At 36.4% G+C, this 19349-nt stretch overlaps 1 protein-coding gene across 16 annotated transcripts in view; it reads right to left on the bottom strand.

Annotated features, from left to right (window-relative positions):
- Positions 1 to 19349, bottom strand: part of AOPEP (aminopeptidase O (putative)) — a 202101-nt gene that overhangs the window by 181462 nt on the left and 1290 nt on the right. For 12 of the 16 annotated variants that reach the window (XR_014319300.1, XR_014319301.1, XR_014319302.1 and 9 more), the window contains 3 exons: positions 17811 to 18067; positions 15855 to 16223; positions 5708 to 6661 (listed from right to left, as the gene is read on the bottom strand). Coding sequence is in view for 13 of the 16 variants with exons in the window: in XM_082782690.1 (XP_082638816.1) it covers positions 5708 to 6513 (806 nt within the window). In the remaining 3 variants the exon portion in view is untranslated. The remainder of the gene's footprint in view (positions 1 to 5707; positions 6662 to 15854; positions 16224 to 17810; positions 18068 to 19349) is intronic. The other 4 variants (XM_082782694.1, XM_082782692.1, XM_082782691.1 and 1 more) reach the window with 3 other exon arrangements.

Genomic DNA, 19349 nt, shown 5'->3' with positions numbered 1-19349 from the left:
CACGGTGCAGAGAAGGGGATGAGATATTTTGGGCTGTAAACAAGCATGTATGTCATATATCATCACACTGTAAAAAACAGAATGATCAGATGTATGTAGAAATAAAAAAAAAAAAAAAAAGAATGATCAATATTAACATTCTAAGTACCCAAGCCTCACACAGGTAAGAGCATATCAGTTATCAGAATTCAGAAAAATACTGAATAAAGCTCCATGTGTTAATTTTTAAATCTATATTATTTCAGTGTTGGGAGACTGGGAACCCAGAGTCAAATATAATACAAGCAACACAGATGTTATTTATACTACTAATATTATCTCATTCTCAGAGAGTATTTTAACCTGCAGACCATAATGTTTTACAAATTAACAGAGTTTTAGGGGTGGGAAAAGGGAAATGAGTGAATGGTCACTTAGTGGCCACTGGACCTACAAACTTAGTTTCAAGCCTCTTAGTCAGTTTACATAACATATAATAATAATAATGTATTACGTAAATAACCTTTTTCCTTAAATATTTTAGGGCTGAAAGAGACACATAGGCAGGTCACAAGTCCCTATAGGGCCCAAGGAGAAACTGAGTTAGAATGGTGGAGAAAGACTGGTCAAATACCTGATTTGTTTTCAAAACTGTCCTTTCCACTTCCCACCTATGGAAAATATTATTTTTGTCGAGAGGTACTTATTATCTTCATTACTTAAAATGAAAATTTATTCAAAATGTCAAAGTCTGCTAAGAAAACAGCAATGAAACATACAAAAGCATTCTGAATTTTGTGAGGAAACTATCAGAACAGTGATTACATCAGCTTCTAATTAGACATTCATATATTCATGGCTAGAGCACCTGGAGACTTGCTGATTGATAGTATGCCATCAACTGAGATGTCAGCTAACACCGAACAGTCTGCTGTTCTGCTTTGGAGAGGAAGTTTTGTAAGATGAACTGATGATTATGGAGAATTATCTTTTCTTCCTTCATTGGAATTTTCTTAATCTATTTTCTTCTCACCCTAAAACATACCTCCACAGATTTTATTGTTTCTCCTGAGGAATCTTGTTTTACTTTGCTTTTTTTATATACTTCATTTACAGTAATAATTTAACAACATTGGTAACAGCAAAGTGTTACTTTAGGATGCCCATTGCAGCTGGCAGTTTTCTCTGTTCTAGGCTAGGCAGCACAATTCCAGCAAAAAGAGTATCAGAAAAAAAATTCTTATCCTGATATGGATTTCCTTCCATCTGATACTGAAGAAAAATTACTAGCTAGCCAAGATACATCAAAGAATATCAGTGACAAATAACCAGTTTTGGACTGTTTCCATCAACAGATACAAACTTTGCTTTTTCCTGATTTATCGTTACCACTACTAGCAAGAAACTTCACAGTTCCTCTTTTTTTTTTTTTTTTTTTTTTCTCTCTATTCTCTCCACCTTTCTTCTTCTAGTTTTTGTGGTCTGGAAACATTCAAATCATGCACTTAGGTAACATGTTGTTATGCCAACCATAATCTTTGCCACTACTGGTTGGAAGAGATAAGGAAATCAAATACAGCACAAATAAGCTAAGCAGAGAACTCAGGCTGTTTGTCTGATTAGCTGTTACAATGGAAAGACTAGCATCCACAAAACAAAGCAGGTCACAGGTCACTCATCCAGCAAACTTTATGACTAGTAATTCCCTGTGACTGACAATCCAGACCAATGGAGAAATCAAGCAGTAGTTGTGATATTCTTTGGTTCTGCCCCATGATGAGACATGGGGCTCTGCGTTGTGCAGTAATCTCCCAGAGGCAAGGTTTCTGAGGAAAAATGGATTCCTTCAACTCTAACTCATCAGTATTCTGTATATTGTCATAACATAACATAACCAGCTCAAACCAGCTCTTGGCAGATCTCCCTTTCCCATGTAGGAATATGTGTTTAATACCAAATTAAGCTACTACAAGCTAATAATAGCACTAATACTCTGTTCTCTGAACAGGAATCCTTAGGTATTCTCTGAGGCACCTTAAAACACCTGAACCACATTCAAAGGCTCAGCCATCTCAACACGCTCTGGTTATTGTCTGTTTGAAGCTTTCTCAAGGAAAATGTCCAGCTCAGCAAACCTGTCCACTTGTTGTATTTGGAGAAAGGGACACCTATTTCTTCAGAAGTTGTCTGCAAGTAAGGTGGCAGCCTCTAGCAATTTTAAGGCTACTCCCTGTAAAACCACTGCTGCTTGCGGCTGTTTCTTATTCTAAATGACACGATGTCATTTCCATGAAGTAGCAGGGCTTCCTGCCACCTAAATCATACCAACTTATCTCTTTACACAGTTGTGAGTTGCCAGTGATTGCCATCAGACGCCAACAGACCAGGCATTCTCGTTTTCATTTTTCTCTTGAACAAAACACCAGTCAGCAACTATCCATGCCTTTTACAAACTGTTCTCCAGTTTAAAAGTAGCAAATATGCTTATGAGATGAGGGATTCCACAGACATTTCCAGCAACCTCTGGTACTGTGATTCTGTTTTTCCAACAGCTGGATGGCTAAATTTCTAAACCAACCTTTCAGTGCAAATTTCTTGGACCTGTGCCAACTAACTTGTGGTCTGCATCAGATATATCAAAGATATATCTAGATATATCTAGACGTACTTTGCAAAATCTCCTGTTGAAAAGTTGTATCTTTTGGTACAGTAATCAGTAGAAAGCAAGGACGACAAGGTTAATACAGGGCATATTTTTCTCTTCAAAGGTGCTATGTATATTTTTAGACAGTTTTTATTTATTCCTTACTGTATTCAACATAATACATAAGAAAGTCTGATTGACTACAGTATCAAAGAAAAGTACCAAATTAAATGCTTTACCTCATGATCATCAATAAGAATCCTTATTTGCTAAAATATTACTGTGGGATTCTGTCTCCAGCATGGCAGCACTGCTGATGCAACACTGCCACATACTCCTAAGAGTTAGACAAACCTGCTGAAGCACCTTGATGGGCTGACACCAAGTTTCTCCTTCCCAGTAATTAAATATGTTTTATACATACTGCAAGGGCATATACATTAGTATGGTGCCAAAAGTATGTTTTTATTTTAAAACATTTCTATATTTAATAAATATAAAAGTGAGAATACTTCAAACACAAGTATAATTTTTGTTAAAATTGCAACACTACCTTCTTAGTTTGAAACCCGGATGCTGCATTATGCTAATAAACAATTGAAAAGCTTTGAAACAGAACTGTTTTCTCTCTTTTTTTTTTTTTTCATGGTAAGTATGTTACACATAATATACCAAACATTTTTTATTATTATTATTCCTGTTTTAATAATAATGTTATTGATCATTATTAAAAATTACCTGCCAATTTTAAGAACTGACACACTGCCTATAATTTCAGATTTTGGAGAAACAAGAATCTCTCCAAATGTATGCATCTACACATGCTTACCCATGTTATTCACTATTTCTGTTTTGTCCTTTTATTAATACTTCTGCATAAAGGCACAGGGAAGTTTTTATTACAAAAAATCTTGTCCAAGGGCTAAATAGCACTTCCACTCTTGATCATCAAAACATTTTTTAGTATCAAAGAACAGACAGGGAAATGCTGAAATTCTGTGTGTTCAGCTCCTGCCTTCACTGAAAACAGAAGCGTACCCTGATGGGTTTACATCAGCTTTGCATACGATATGCCTAAACACACTTCACAAAGCTTTGTCATAACAGATTATTTTGTGAATTATAATTCAAGCATAGTTTAAAATAAAAAAAAATGCAAGTCTTCATAAAATGGTTATCACATAGGGTAAATTTCCAAACACTTGAACTAGAGCTAAATTAGAGGAAATGTATTGAGGTGGCCACACAATGCTTGTGCTTTGTTGTCCACTTTACTTTGCTTTCTTTGGGGTTGGAACCACAGATTATAGGCTCCTTTGGGAAATGATTTGACTTTTACCTAAAAAAGCGCACATACTTTGGAACAATTTATAGAATTCCCCTATGAGAATAAAATGTAATAGTACTTCTCCCATATATTAAAAATGGGTTTTATTTTAGAAAAGAAAAGAAAAATATGTCCACATTTTGTAGAATGAGGTTTACCACTATATTTATGTGTTCATCATGTACAGAAATTGCTTTTAGAAAACGCAGTGAGAAGGATTCTAACAACTGTGACATAAAAACTTATTTTCTGGTAGGTACTAATTTCTCAAATATTCTACAAAAGGCAGAAATTAGAACAGCTTGAGACTATCTAACAGCAACTATCAGAATTCCTGACCCATGCCAAGCCATCTTTTCCTGCTTCATTATTGATTCATAAAATATCGTTTTTTTGTGTAAAACTGGCATGAACTGTCTCTAAAGAAAGCATAACATTTTGCAGTGAAAGGAAAAAGAAGTCAAAACTAAAAGACTTAGTGATTTAGATGTTTTAAAAAAGACCTTGAAATAAGAATTTTCATGAGGCAACACACAGAAGATTTCTATGCCAGCTAAGTGTTGCTAACATTGGTCTCAAAGACTTTAGCAAAGACTAGGGAGACTTTGACAAACTGCATGATTACAGGCAATTGCCCTCCATTTGCTTGTCTGAGTCAAAATTCAGAATTTTCATAACTAAAGATATTATATAGAGTTAAACTTCCTACACTAATACCATAAATAACTTCCTGGGGAGTGAGGAGAGGAGGGGAAGGGGAATAGGTAATGAACATGACTGACAAACTCCTGGGCTTGATGCTGATCATGGTTTACCAGTAGAATTACTTAAATACTCCAGACGTGCAGTTTAAAGGCTTCATTTTCTTCCCTAACACGGCTATCAGTGAGAAGACTCTTAATTTACATTAGCATAACTGAAATGAAAGGTAAGCATGCATCTCTACTTTGGGAGTGAAAAGCAAGTATTCAATTAGACACAATTTCTTCATCTTCCAACTTTGCTCGTGGTTTCTAGATATCATAGACTAAAGAAATAACAGACATTAAGATCCACCTTTGAGCATTACAGTAAAGCAATATTAACCATTGTGTAAGTCAAGAATAGATAGTAGTTTCCCTCCTGTAAAGATCTTATCTTGAAGATTTCTGTATAGCACTGTGTACATTCATAAAAGCCAGATTTAGAAAAAAAAATCCTCTTACACTTTGTTTGCTATCATCAATTTATTTCACATAATAGATGAAGGAGATTTTAAAAGTTGATTACAAGAGACTAAACAGGAAAAGACTGCATCTCTAAACTTATTACAATATTGACAAAAGACTGGTTGTAAAGCAATTCTATTAATTATTATGTATATTGATCTTTATGCTGCATGATCACTTGTTTAAGCCAGGAAGGAAAGGGAACACAAAGTATACGAATGAAAATAACCTGTCATGTATATCTTCTCTTTCCAAAGTGATAATTCCCTATTCCCTAAACACACTTATTCCAACGCAACAACAAACATTTACTCCCACTCATTATGAGAAAACACAATCATTTAGACAGGCTTGAGCTCTGCAAGTGCTTGAGCACAGTTTATCTGTTCTCCTACAGGACAGCAATAGGGTTCAAAACAAGGACAAAACAGATACAATGGAAGAGAACACTCATCATCTTCGCAGAGCTGCTCAGCATTACACAACTGCACATTCTTGCATCTAGGTTTAAAATTAATGTCTGCAAAGCCTTTGAGATAAGTCACGTACCTGCCGCTCTGGTCTGTAGTCCACGTAACAGATCTTCCCTCTGGTTTGGTTTTGTACCGTATTCTAATTGCGTGAGGGAAGTCTGCTGGAGTCCGAATTCCTGATTTCCTTATCTCCAAGCTCCAAGTGCCAGTAGCAAACAGAAGCTCTCCACAGCCAGGTGCCTGGCTGCAGCAAGTGTAATAGTATAGCTGTTCCTTCCAGCGATCCGAAGGTAAAGTCACAAGTTCATGTACAATCTGATTCCTGAGATTTGCCAGCTCCTTTGAAACATCAGTTAGTTTGGCAGACCTTGTGAATTTTTCAATGCCTGACACAGCAGCAACATCTACCTCCTCAACCTTTAGCACAGACAAATCACAGCAGTCCAACACCAGCAGAAAATCCTCGTTCCCATGATTCTCTGTGTCACAGCAGTTCTTTGAACTAGAAATCCCAGAAGCCTGTTCCTCGTTGCTATGGTTACCATTTTTATCAGAAGTATCTTTTTCACCTTTACCACAGACAGCAACATCATTATATTCCATTTTAGATGAACAGGCACTTGCATTTGACACAGGGACGTGGCCTTGTTCTGATGCCCTAATTTTGCAGGTTTCATCAAACTGTGACTGGCAGCCTTCTTCTCCAGTACTGCTGGCTCTCCTGTACCTGCTCCCAGTCTCCAAGAACAGAACTATGAAGCCTTCAATAACTTGACTTTTAAAATCTACGTCCAAGTCCAATACATAGTGCTTTACAAGCATGTGGCTAGTGTTGGCCATTAAGGGCAGGTCATCCTTCATGGGGTCTAGCTGCGGCTCCATGTTCCAGTCTGCTGGGCAGCTTTACAAAACCTTGGCCAGTTCTTACTTATGATGCCTCCACAAAGACCAAGGATACTCAGCCTTCCAGTGTCAAAAACATTAATATTACTTTGTAGAAATTAATTGCAGTTCCTCCACTCCTCTCATTCTGCGAAGGAAAACAAAAACATATCACATAATTATTTCACAACTATTTCTGAAACAAGCATTTTGAGAAATTATTTAAAGTTCAATTGCTTTTATTAAAAATAGTTCCACAGAATGAGATCAAGCTAGTTGCTTCCGAATTTGCCATCAAGAAGGCTTTAGTTTTCAGGGAAGATCCCAAGTTAATGTATTTCTAGTCAGCTTTTATAAACTGACACACTTTAATAAAGTCCTTCTGTCGACTCTCTACACCCCCAAAAAATACTTTAGAAAAAATACATCATTATGCAACATCTAACTTTATTTATTACTGCATTGTTTGTTTTTAAAATTTTTGCATTTATTTCAAGTGCCTTAGCTGAAAAGATAGTGATCATTTTTCAACTGTGATTCTACACAACAAATATGAGCCTAAATCCCTTCATACGTTTTAAATTTTGGAAGTAATAACCTAATATATACAAGGCAAGAGTATGGATTAATAAACTATCCACATTACAACCACTCTTGTATCAGCGATTCTAGTAAATTAAAAGAAAACAAGCCCGTTTACTATGAGGGCATTCTAAGCATTCCTTTGAGATTGTTCATGAAGATTTTTTGAATTTATAGTTATATTCTTAAGATATATGACTACATCTTAATAGCTGAAAACCCATTAACACTTGAGATAATAGCATCTTACAGAAAACAAAAGGTCTTTCCACTGAAAAATATGCAAAAACCTACAAAAGAAAATATTAAAATGCGTCAACATTTTTTTGCAACGAGAGGCAAAAGTTCATCATGGAAGTTTAACTGTCATGCATTCTGTTTTGCTATGGCCACTGAGCTAAAATTACACACTCTTATCTCACTTCAGTACTTTTTTGACTACTTTCTAGAGCAGAATTAGAAATCAGAGAAAGGAAGAAGCAATTTCATGTTAAGACTCGCAGTTCTCTCTCTGCCAGATTAGTGACACTTTGATGATACACAGCCAAGTCTGGTTTTAAGTGTCTTCAGTGAACAGATATCAGCTCGTGCCATTTTAGTTTCACAGTGTTGTCATAGACTACAGTGTCCAAAATCCTTTTTTTTTTTTTTTTTTTTTTTTTTTTTTTGAGTTCTCAAGAAGGAAAACCTAGATTCCCTCAAGATTTGCTAACTCTTTTGTAAGAATCCAGAGCATGCTATCAAGCTAGCATCCATAACTGAAAGATTCAGGACAAGAAATCACCTAACTGTTCCCTGAACTGGCTTCACCATCCTGGTTTCAGCTGGGATAGAGTTCTTTTTCCCCCTAGTAGCTGGTATGGAGCTGTGTTTGGGATTTAGGATGAGAACAATGTTGATAACACACTGATGTTTCAATTGTTGCAGGGCAGTGCTTACACTAAGCCAAGCTCCTCACACCACCCTGCTAGCGGGGAGGCTGTGGGTGCAGCAGGAGCTGGGAGGGGGCCAAACCAGGAAGGCTGACCCGGAGTGGCCAAAGGGGTGCTCCATACCGTATGGCACTGTGCTGAGCAATTCATATGGGGGTGCTGGCTGGGGTGGGGGAACCACTCCTCGGTCAGCGGGTGGTGAGCGACTGCATTGTGCATTACTTGTTTTGTACATATTATTATTATTATTATAAGCTTTTACTCCCTCCCCGATTTTCTCCCCCATCACACTGGGGGGTGAGGGGATGTGAGCGAATGGCTGTGTGGTGCCGAGCTGCCTGCTGGGTTAAAGCACAACACTTCACACAAAGCATGGCAAACATCTTCCTTCTTTGACTGCTTTCCACCACTCAGAAACAGCTCTAACAGGAATGTCTTTGAAGACAAGCAGAGAAAAATCTTTTTTCTTTTCTTTTCTTTTTTTTTTTTCATTTTTATGTCATCCCTCCTGAAAATATCCCAGTAAATCAGTAAATTCAGAATAATTTGAAGATGACCTGATAAAGACACTCATGGCATTTTTGGAACTACCTCCAGCAGATAATTCTCTATTCAAGAGATTTCCCAAACTTCTCTGAATTTAATCATATTCTTATTAATCTTAACAGTTTACTATTTCTAGTACTTCAAACTTCACATATTTGCAAGAAATCACATTGCATCTTGCACTGATGTGTAAGTCAGAGAATTCTTCTAGAATTCAACCTTTGTCAGGATCGAAAAACAGATTCATGGGCTCCTGCAGAGTCTCATTAGCTTTGCAAAGATGACTTATCTTTGCAGATAACTGTGTGGATGTTTATCTGTTTTGTCAGCTTGACTTAAAATAAGCAAACAAATAAATAAACAAAACCAGATAAAGGTGAAGCATTAAGTTCCCTGAAATGTATATAAGCTAACATTATAACAGCAATTGCTTTCTACTTAAAGAAGTTTGGAAATGGGGGAAAAATATCAGTTGGAAAAAAAAAAAAAAAAGCTCTTAGGAAGACTAGTAAGAAAAGCTGAGACAAGTTTCAGTAAACCTCAGCTTTCTGAACAAGAAACATCTATAAATAGTACATGGCCATTAAAACCATTTCCTGCCTTAAAACCTAATTGGAAAAATTGGCAGAGCAATCAAAGGTTCTAAATGCTGTGATGTGAGGAGCACATCTATGATGTCTGTGCCTGACACAAGGGATCAAACTTGATGTTATCTGAATGTTTTATGATTACCAAAACCCTGTGACTTCTGACAGGTAAACTAAGCACTGGTGTTAAAGCAAAGAAATAAGGTAACTTTATAGAAAAAAGCATACTGAACTGGCATTCAAGAACCTCCGTTTTGCACAAATAGACTTTCTCATTTGAAAAACAGGTGCTACTATATACAATATTAGCACCTGTTTTAGCAATGTTGTATATATACAATATTTGTATATATATACGAATATATTGTTATTATATACAATATTATATACAATTATATACAATATATTGTATATATACAATATTGCTACTTTTTATAAAACTTAAGTACTATACTAACAATAAATTTTTATGCTATACTCGTAACATATGTTTATATCCCTGATTTTCTGTTTTCCATTTGGAAAGCATTATCAATTTCTTACCTCAAAAGTATCAAGATAATTACATTAACTTGCATTAATAATTGGAAGTACCTCTGAACACCTTAAAATAAATAGTAGATGTGCAGCTCACTGCCTACACAAAAGCATTTAGTTTGTATTTAGAGGACTTATTTAAAATTAATTAACAGGGTAGACTAAAAAGTGCCAAATAGGACCATACAGGTGAACTCAATTGGAAAAATAATAATAAATTGAAGCATGATAAAAAAAAATAAAATCTATAAATATAAATCCTCTTTAAAACTATTAATACAAAAACATAGACAACTGAAAACAAAGGTTGGCTGTCCTAATGATGCTAAAAGACCTGCAGAGAGGACATTCATTTCCTACAATGGAAAGTTTCAGGTCAGCATTTCTTTGTTTATTGGAGATGATACATCTCACCACGTTTATGAACAGAGAAGGGGGAACTCATTTGTAGATAAGTAACAAGTACTACTGTGTATATTTGACATGGAATTTTAATTCAAATGTAACACTGCCTATTCAGTCTTGTCTATTTCTCAAATCACCTTAACTTTAGACATCCCATCTTTCAAAAGTTGCACATATCCTTTCTAGCTATAGAAAGCCTCAACTAGGAAATATAGCCTCAACTAGCTATATTTTTTCACTGCATGTTGATAATTTCATATTGATACTGAATTAGAAAAAAGTGCTGTCTTCTGTGCAAAATGCACTTCTTTTAAGAATGATAATTTTACTCCTCCAGTAAAGCTTCATACTGGAAATTGCAACCCACAAAGTGAGGTGGTGTCTCACGTAATTTGAGATGGTCCTATTTAGAGCTCTCTTAACTAGGAAAGAAACTGAACTTATGCACTACGTTTTAAAACAAGGCAATGGTGTGTGTGTTTAATTTAAATATTAATTTTACAATAATTCCACCAATTTTAGCGTTTTAAAGGTAGGCATGACATTATGAAGGTACAGAGAACTACACTAATCAACTGTAGAGTTTCCAAAGATACAGATTTCAGATAGCATAATCTCCAGCAACAGATGGAAAATGACATTAAAAAGAATGCTGAAGAAGTTGAAGGAAGCATATGACTCTGACCTTGTTTGACAGTCTCGGCACACACACCCTTAGTGTGAATTTCTGGCTACGCGATGCCTATGGAAGGGATGCCTGTACTCTGCAGCGTACCTGTGTCTAGCTGAACTGAACGTATTTGCTCATAGCTTCATCATTTGTATTTTCAATATCTAATTGTAAACACACACTGATTCAGAAGAGGGAAAAAAATTGTACACAAGCAGCCTGATTTTTAAAAACTGTCATTTCTATACTATCTTGTCTATGCCTGGTGCTTCCAGAGAGTTACTGCTCATCAAATAATACAAGCAAAAAAATCCACTGTTAACAGAATATAAATTGTAAACACAATTACTTCCTTTCCCTGCTCTCTAGTGTTTCATAGTCGTACACAGGAGCATTTGTTTTAAGCAGTTTTGTACTTCAGTATAGTTGTACAGATTAAGAAATATCAGAAGCATAATAGAAAGTAAATTAAACAAACAAACAAAAAATATTTCCAAAAATTTCCTTATAAAAGTTGGCTTGAAACTGGTCTTGGCCATATCTCTAAAATTGCAATTTGAGTATCTTACACATACCTATTTTTATAATACAACCAAGTATCCAAAAGTAAATTCTCAAAAGCAGTGAAAGAACCCTGAAGTCCACTCTTTGAATTCTAGGTAAGCTTCAGAAATACTGCACATACTGTTTCTGTAAAGAAATTGCCCTGTAACATCCAGGCACTGGACAGTTCTTAGCTTAGTGAGGAGCTCATCCACAATAGGACAGCTCTTGTGGTTGGGTTGCACAATTCAGCACCCTGCTGCCAGCTGCAATTGTCCACACAGAGCATTCCAAAAAGCATTCGACATTTAACATAAACTGAAAAGAAGCTGCTATTAGTGTAATTGCTCTGCTCATTTATTATTTAAGACCTCTGCTCACTTTTTTTTATCTTCACTATGTTCTCTAGAGGCAGAAACTCTACATCTGTTACTGCCATATTTTTCCTTATCACTCTGGTAATGAAAAACTCTTCTAGAAGTTCAAAACCTCACTGGGAAAATGTGTGTGGGAACTACAGAGGTAAAGCCTCTTGCTGAGAAGTACATACTAATTCCTCAGTGAGGCCAATTAATGGAACCACGCACTTTCTTCTACTGCAAAACAGCAGAAGCCTAACTCTTGGCAACAGTACAAAATTGTATAAAAGAGCATAATGAGCCAAAATTGATAAAAACATTTCTTAACGCCATAACCACATTAAGATTTCGGAAGAAAAAGAAGTCACTAAAACATATGATTATTTCAAACTCCATATTGCACAATCATTCTGTAAAGAAACAGACAGGTACAACACTATCTATATAATGGTAATGAGGCATTTCCTACATCCCTGATAGTTTCTTCAGTTGCTGACACCTCTGAACATTAGAACTTCAATAAAATGAAAACTCCCATAAACTGGAAATTTATTTCAGAGGATATAAACATGGATGTCAGGTTCTAAAAGAAAGAAAGAAAGAAAAAGAGCTCTTTCTGAGGAATATTTTAATCATCTGATCAGAAGCTACCACAATGCATTTGCGAAGCAGCATATGGTTAGCAAATTCATATTACCAAAGAATTCCCTACTTCTTGGACAAGCAAATAAGCATTCAAAAATGTCCTTTGAGATCTATTTTTAAAGAAAAATAGGAGCTTAAAGCATAGCTCTGGATACGGAAACATTTAGCTGTACCCAATATCACCAGATACCAGCCAAATACTCCTGCTACATCACACTCTGGGGATCCACAATAATCCTAAAGCAAGGGAGTTAGCTGTTGCCAACTCCCTTTTGTGTTTGACAAGTTAACTATGCACACCTGCCTAGCTTGCATTGTTCAAAATATTTACAGAGTTCATAACGTGACTGATACCTTGCACTGCTCTAAGTGCTCACTTGTTAAAAGCAAGAACTTTCAAATACATGTAGGGAGCTACCTAAAATGTACCCTGTACATGTGAAGTATGATTTTAGCAGGTTACCCTTTATTTGCATCAAAATGTATTTTCAGCCTACAGCTCTGTTGCACTTCTATCATATGTGGCCTTTCCTACTAATGTCATCCAAAATCTAGGTTTATTAAAAATATTCTCCAAGTGTATCTTTTTTTGTTTGCCCTGTGAATTTTGTTTGTTTTTCGTTTGGTTTGTCTTTTTGTACCCCCATTAATGCGTATATATTTCACATATCTGACAGATTGTCTGGAAGGGTCCTCGTTGGAAGAATCGAGCTCTTTCCATTGAGATAAGACAGATGCATGTGAAATATTTCTCTCTTCTGTATTTAAGTATTTCTGCAGAAGGGAATTGTTCAGTTTTGCTAGATTGCTTGATCAATTTTTTGTACCATTTAATCAGATCTTCTTTCCTGCAAACAATTTTTTGTCCTTCAAGCTTCACTATGGTCGTGTTTCCTGGATAAAGAAGTACATGTATACTGTGGAAGCACTCATTTGCTTCTCACCCCTTCTATCTCCCACTTGCACTGCAAGGTCACTCTTCCGCTCTCCACACATACTCCCGATCACTCAATACACCAGTTCAGAACAGTCAGATTATTAACAGGAAGTTGAATTTGTGCTCTCAGTCAAATAGTTAATTTTGCCTGTAATAAATTCAGACCATTTGCATAACTGGTCATTCAACAGATCCACAGGGGTGGTGGAGCCCCTGCAGGAAAGACAAATATTTGTATTACTAGAAGCGGTTCTTCTCTCTGACTAAAGTCTCTGAGTCTCAGCGTTCACTCTATAATTAAGCTGGACCAACTTTCCTGCAGAAAAGCCTAGCAGAGGGCCACTAACATGGCTAAGGGGCTGAAACATACCATTGTAGGAGGAGAGGCTGACGCCACTAAGTTTGCTTGGCCTTGGAATGACACAGTTCATAGAACCATAGTAGGGTTTGGGTTGGAAAGGACCTTATAGAGCATCTCCTTCCAACACCCTGCCATGGGCAGGGACACCTCCCACCAGACCAGGTTGCCCACAGCCCCATCCAGCCTGGCCTTGAACACCTCCAGGGATGGGGCATGTTAGGGAAGATTACCTGGGACTATGGGAGCTTTTGTATTTCTAGAGGCACTGGGCACCAGCTGTAAGACAGGAGGTTCCTCCTGATCTTCAGGAGGCACGCCCTTACTGTGCAGGTGAGGGAGCACAGACACAGGCTGCCCACATCAGCAGTGCAGTCTCCTCCTTGGAGAGCTGCAAAAGCCACCTGGATGTGGCCCTGAGCAGCCTGCCCTGGGTGGCCCTCCTTGGGCAGGGGTTGGGCCAGGTGGGCTCAACCATTCTGCGATCCTGTGAAAACCTTTTGTACAAAACACACTACAGTAAGAAAGGAATGATGACATGCACGGTAGGGTGCTTTTTATTTTTCTTTACTCCAACTTAGGCAACAATGCTAACCTTTAGTCAAAGAAATACACAATATTCACTGAACTAAGCCCAAAGGCTTACCATTTCAAGATAAGATTAGTTTTCTGTCATATAGTTAAAATATTAATACAAAACATATGTAAAAAATTATAAATAGCACCACATTCATTTTAGGTGTACTCCCCCCCCCCCCGAAAGGATTAATTTACCCTAACCAAAAAATGTTTTTCCTGTTTATATTCTAGAGAACTCAGCATACCCTCATGTCTCTGGGTGACATTACAACACTATGCATTACACCAGTTGGGTACACATGACATAAAGTCCTCTCTTCAAAATTAAATGACAAGTGATTACTAAATACACAGAACTTCCACTCCTTTTGAGCTAATCTTGCCACTCCAGACTCACATCCAAACAAAACTGACAGAAGATAAGTAGTGCTAACAGAATATATTTCCCAGATCCAAAAAAAAAAGGGGGGGGGAAGGGCAAAAATTAATATAGTTGTGATAAAGTTGTGCTTTTTTAACCCTGTTTTACTTACACCTATTTTATTAACAAAAATTAAATGATAAAATAATGCATTTCTTGAAAGCATGCAGCATTTGCAATACAGAAAAACTATGTAAGGCTGCCTAGAATTTAGAACAGTACAGGAGAAATATTTTCAGGCGTATGTGTGATAGTTACCTGAGCTGGAAAGATTATTTGAATGTTTCATTTGGGCCCAAAGCCATTTTACACAAGAATGTAACCTGACATGAGACGAACTGATCCATTGGCTTCAACCAGTCTGCCAATTTTATGAAATTAAAATGCATGGATAAATGGCTATGTTCCAGAGAAGATGAATATTCCACAGGGCTGTGCTTGGCTTATCAAAAACTGGATCTGAGACATCTTAGGAAAATGTCTCAATTTTCTCCAAGAAGAAGACAGGAATGAATCTGGTCCAAAGAGAGAGCCTTTTTAGTATCAAGAAAAAAAGTAAAAAATAGAGGCAATTAATGACTATACACCCTATTTCTGCAGCAATGAATTAGAAGATGACAACGGAATCACATAAAAGCAAAACAGAGGTCAAACAAAGTGGGGGTTGGCGGGGAAAAGACAAGCAAAAGTTGATAAAAGAATATATTTCAGCAAAACAAGAGGGTAAACAGCATGCATTATCAGATAAATATATATGTGTTAATTTCTTAAAAGGGCCACCATAAAAACCTCTAACTGAACAAGACAAAAAGATATACATATATATATCTTTATATATATATATACTCCATTTTTATGTGCTAGTTTAAAAACTAGCTCCAAATTTAAGTCCTAGTCATCTACAATGTTTCAATCAGTACTGCTATTTCAACATAAAAAAACATACTGATTTTACAGTTGAGGTTTAATATCTACACATGGACTTCCCTTCCTTGGTCCAACATGACAACATCAGCCACGAGGCAGACATAAAGGATGTGTGCACTCACATAAGCAAAAAGATGTATTGGCAAGTACAAGAGACAGGTGAGAATAAAGTTAAAATTTAAAAAAAATGTGTACAACAGTCAAACATGCTTGTAAACTCTATGCTATCCGCTTCATTTGAACTGTGATGTCTTTGATATGTAACAATTTACAGAGGTTAACAAAATAGGCAGTAAATAATTATTTAATTCACCATTTGATTTCAGTGGAGACCAAACGAGTCTTCTATTTTTTCTGTAATCAAGTCTTCCCAAAGATGCACAAAAATCATAGTACAATTATTGAGGCAATATGTTTTCAACTGCAAGTACTAAAATGCAGCTTATCAAAATTCCAAGCAGAATCAGTATGAGCTGCAACGTTACACAAATTTGAAAGTCAAGACTAGGTATACATAAACGGCATTCTCCCCTGCTTTTTTTTTTTTTTTCTGATTAACTCAATACAGATTCAGATGAAGTGCAACAATCTTGATTGCCCAACAGTGTATGATCACGAAACTCATTTGGGCTAACATTTGTCGTTCAACATTCTCACTTCCATGGGGCGAAGGAGTAGGAGTCTGAAAGATACAAAGAGAAATGGAGCTTTTGTTTTTTTTTTTTTTTTCAAAAAAAGAACTGACTATGCTAACAACACAAAGATGGGAAAGTCTTGCCGATATATTCATACACCGTGTATTTGTCATACACTGATACAATGCGTGTTTTGCTGTTATTAGAATGGTTTAAATACCTCCAAAATGTTTTGTAGGCAATCATAAGCATTTGTATGCATTCTGCTATATCAACATCAAAGCACGCAGGTACCATTCAGTTTATTTTTCAATGACCTTTGTGGGTCCCTTCCAGCTGAACTATCCCATTATATTTTGTGACCCAGCTACGTTATACACTCTTAAAACTGAACTCTACATGACTGTATTATAACCAAACATACACTCTACGAGCTGAATTCGTTCTGCATTTCCTTTCCTTCTTCCTTAGCAAGTTCAGAGAATAAATCCTAACCATGGTGTTCATGTACTACAAGCAGCACACATTTTTGATTGCTGAAGCAATAACTTTGCTGTATCTTTCAGAATTTCCCTGTGCATTTCCAAGCTTCATTTTTTCCATGGAAACAGTAGACCTTTTACTGCTCTTCCTGAGGATGCTGGTCTGAGCTGGGATTCACTGAATTTGATATGACAAATTTCTCACTACTTTATACACATATCCAGATCCTGGCATGACACAGAAGGCACTAGAGCCATACTGGTATGTTGGGCTTTGTGAGACATTTCTTTTCTACAGCACTGTCTTCTGTAATATTTTATTTATATTCTGTACATAATAGGAATATCTGGCTTTTTTTTTTTTTTTTTTTTTGAATGTAATGCACTCTAGAAGGGCAAGTTCACTAGCTGAATTCTAAGCATCAAAACTATACTGCTACTATAAAATACTGACAATCATTTCATAAACACTGTGTTATGTCACATTGCTATGCACCAAAACATTTAACACATTACTAGTACATTTGAAAAATGTACCTCACATTCAATGCATTGTCCTTACTGAATGTACTTCCTAAGTCATAAAAAAATATACGGCAAGCTAATAGGTTGGTTATGTTTTAATATTTTAAAAGGTAGATGTTTGCAAAAGAAAGAACAACAATAGCAGATGGTGGCCAACATGAATAGAGTCACTCTTCATCACCTGTGCATAACAGAGTTGCATAAAAAGCACAAAGAATGGCAAACAGGGAAGAAGAGATTCTTCACAGAATGGTACTTGTATAATATTGCCTTTCTGGGTACTACAGAAGGCATCAGCTTGAGTTAGACTCATAAGCCTATGAAAGCAAACCTGAGGAAAGAAAAAACAAAAAAAACCATGGTTGTAAAGTAGACAAGATCAGAAAATAAACTTCCTAAAAATATCAAAATATCTACAGCAGAAAACATTTGTGGCAAGAAACATTGAGAAGAAAGAAAAAGGAAAAAAAGAAAAACCCAAAGGGGGAAAAAAAAAAGTTAAAGGAGAAGGAAGAAGAAAAAAATGAAGAGAGAAAAAGGAAAAGAAAACCTTGAAAAAATTAACAGAGAATGTACATGTTCTTTAGAGATGACCCCACAATATAGTGGTACAAGCCAGAAGCACACCATGCAGAACGCACTCCACCCTGCTCCCTCTCCAGCATGGATTTGCATCGTATTGCACTCTGTCCACCAGACTGGGCGGTAGCGGGCTGTCCCAGATCATTAACACACCAAAAGAGAAGCGCACGAAGCGATTTCTTAAGTCTTCATAGCAAATCATATGACTATGCCAAATGCGTACTCTCTTTTGTGAACGTGTGTGAGATGCTTCTTATATCAGAGCACAACCGTAGCTGCTTCCTCTCATGCATTTCTAAAATCTGAGAGAACAGAAATTAATCAAGGAAAGGTTTGTATGAGAGAAGATCAAGAGAAGTAATCTCTTAAAAAAATCATGTAGTTACAATTCTGTACTTAGTGTCTGCCAACCACTGGAAAATACCCAACTTAAAGCCATTCATAAAATTCCAATTGGTTAATGTCTTAAAAAAAAAAAAAAAAAAAAAAAAAAAAGTATTTTTAATTGGGCAAAATCAGCTGCACATAGTTGTTTGTACACAAATGCCGACACAAATAGTAGACATCGGTTCCCAAGACAGAGGTCATTTCTACCCCAGGCTTGCTTTCTTTTTTTTTTTTTGTTGTGCAGTAGACAAATTCATTCCCTGAAATGATAGCCAATTAAAGCAATTAAATAGAAATGTATAAAAGCTGAGATGCCTAGAAAGCTAAGGACTGTCAGACAAACCCTACCAACTTATGCTAAGTCTGCCTGAAGAGACTTCTCCCAGCGGCCTGTTCCACCAGAATCATATCCTCTGAAAAACTGTCAACAGAGACGAGCATCCCCATGGCCAGTCACTCCAGCCCACACCCTGGCACACGTGGGATAACAGGTAACTTAAGTTAGTATTCTGGGCAGCAAACAGGGATCTCTGAGCACAGACAACTTTTTTGTATTACGTATTCATTATATTCTTTAAAAAATGAATAAGTATTTCACCATCCCAGACTTTCCCTGCATGCCACTGGCCAGTATCCAAGAGCTATGTATTTATATAAAACAACTCTAAATAAAATACACTGCAAAACAAAGCCATGTTTGGGTTCCCTTCACTTTCAATTAAGCATCATTTGCTTCATCCATACATAAAAGCTAGCTCAATTGCTTTCAAATGCAGGTGTCATAATTATAACCTACAATTATCTCCACTTAGCATTTAAAGAAATTTAAAAATGAAAAAAAAAGAAGTCTGGATAAACAATCTCTTTAATAATTATGTTTATAACTATTTCTCTTTTAAACTGCCTTCTTCCGAATACAGTTTTATATATTTTTTGTATAATGTAAGACTTAAAGATCTTACCAGGAAGTCAGTTTTGAACACCAGCATCAACAGTAACTTTACTCTCTGAATGTCAGATAATATTTATTCATACTTTTCATAATTTTTAACTTATTTTTGTTCCAAGCACTTAACACAACTAAGCCTTTTTAAGGCAGGCAAGTGCAATACCACAGGTGAAAGCAAGACCGAAAGAAACTAACACAAGCCTTTGCTACTGTTTAAAGGACTGTAAATGAATCTATACAAATGAGCT

This window comes from Aythya marila (genome assembly GCF_965140915.1).
Source record: "Aythya marila genome assembly, chromosome: Z".
Lineage (NCBI taxonomy): Eukaryota > Metazoa > Chordata > Aves > Anseriformes > Anatidae > Aythya > Aythya marila.
This window is presented reverse-complemented; position numbering and strand designations above follow the sequence as displayed.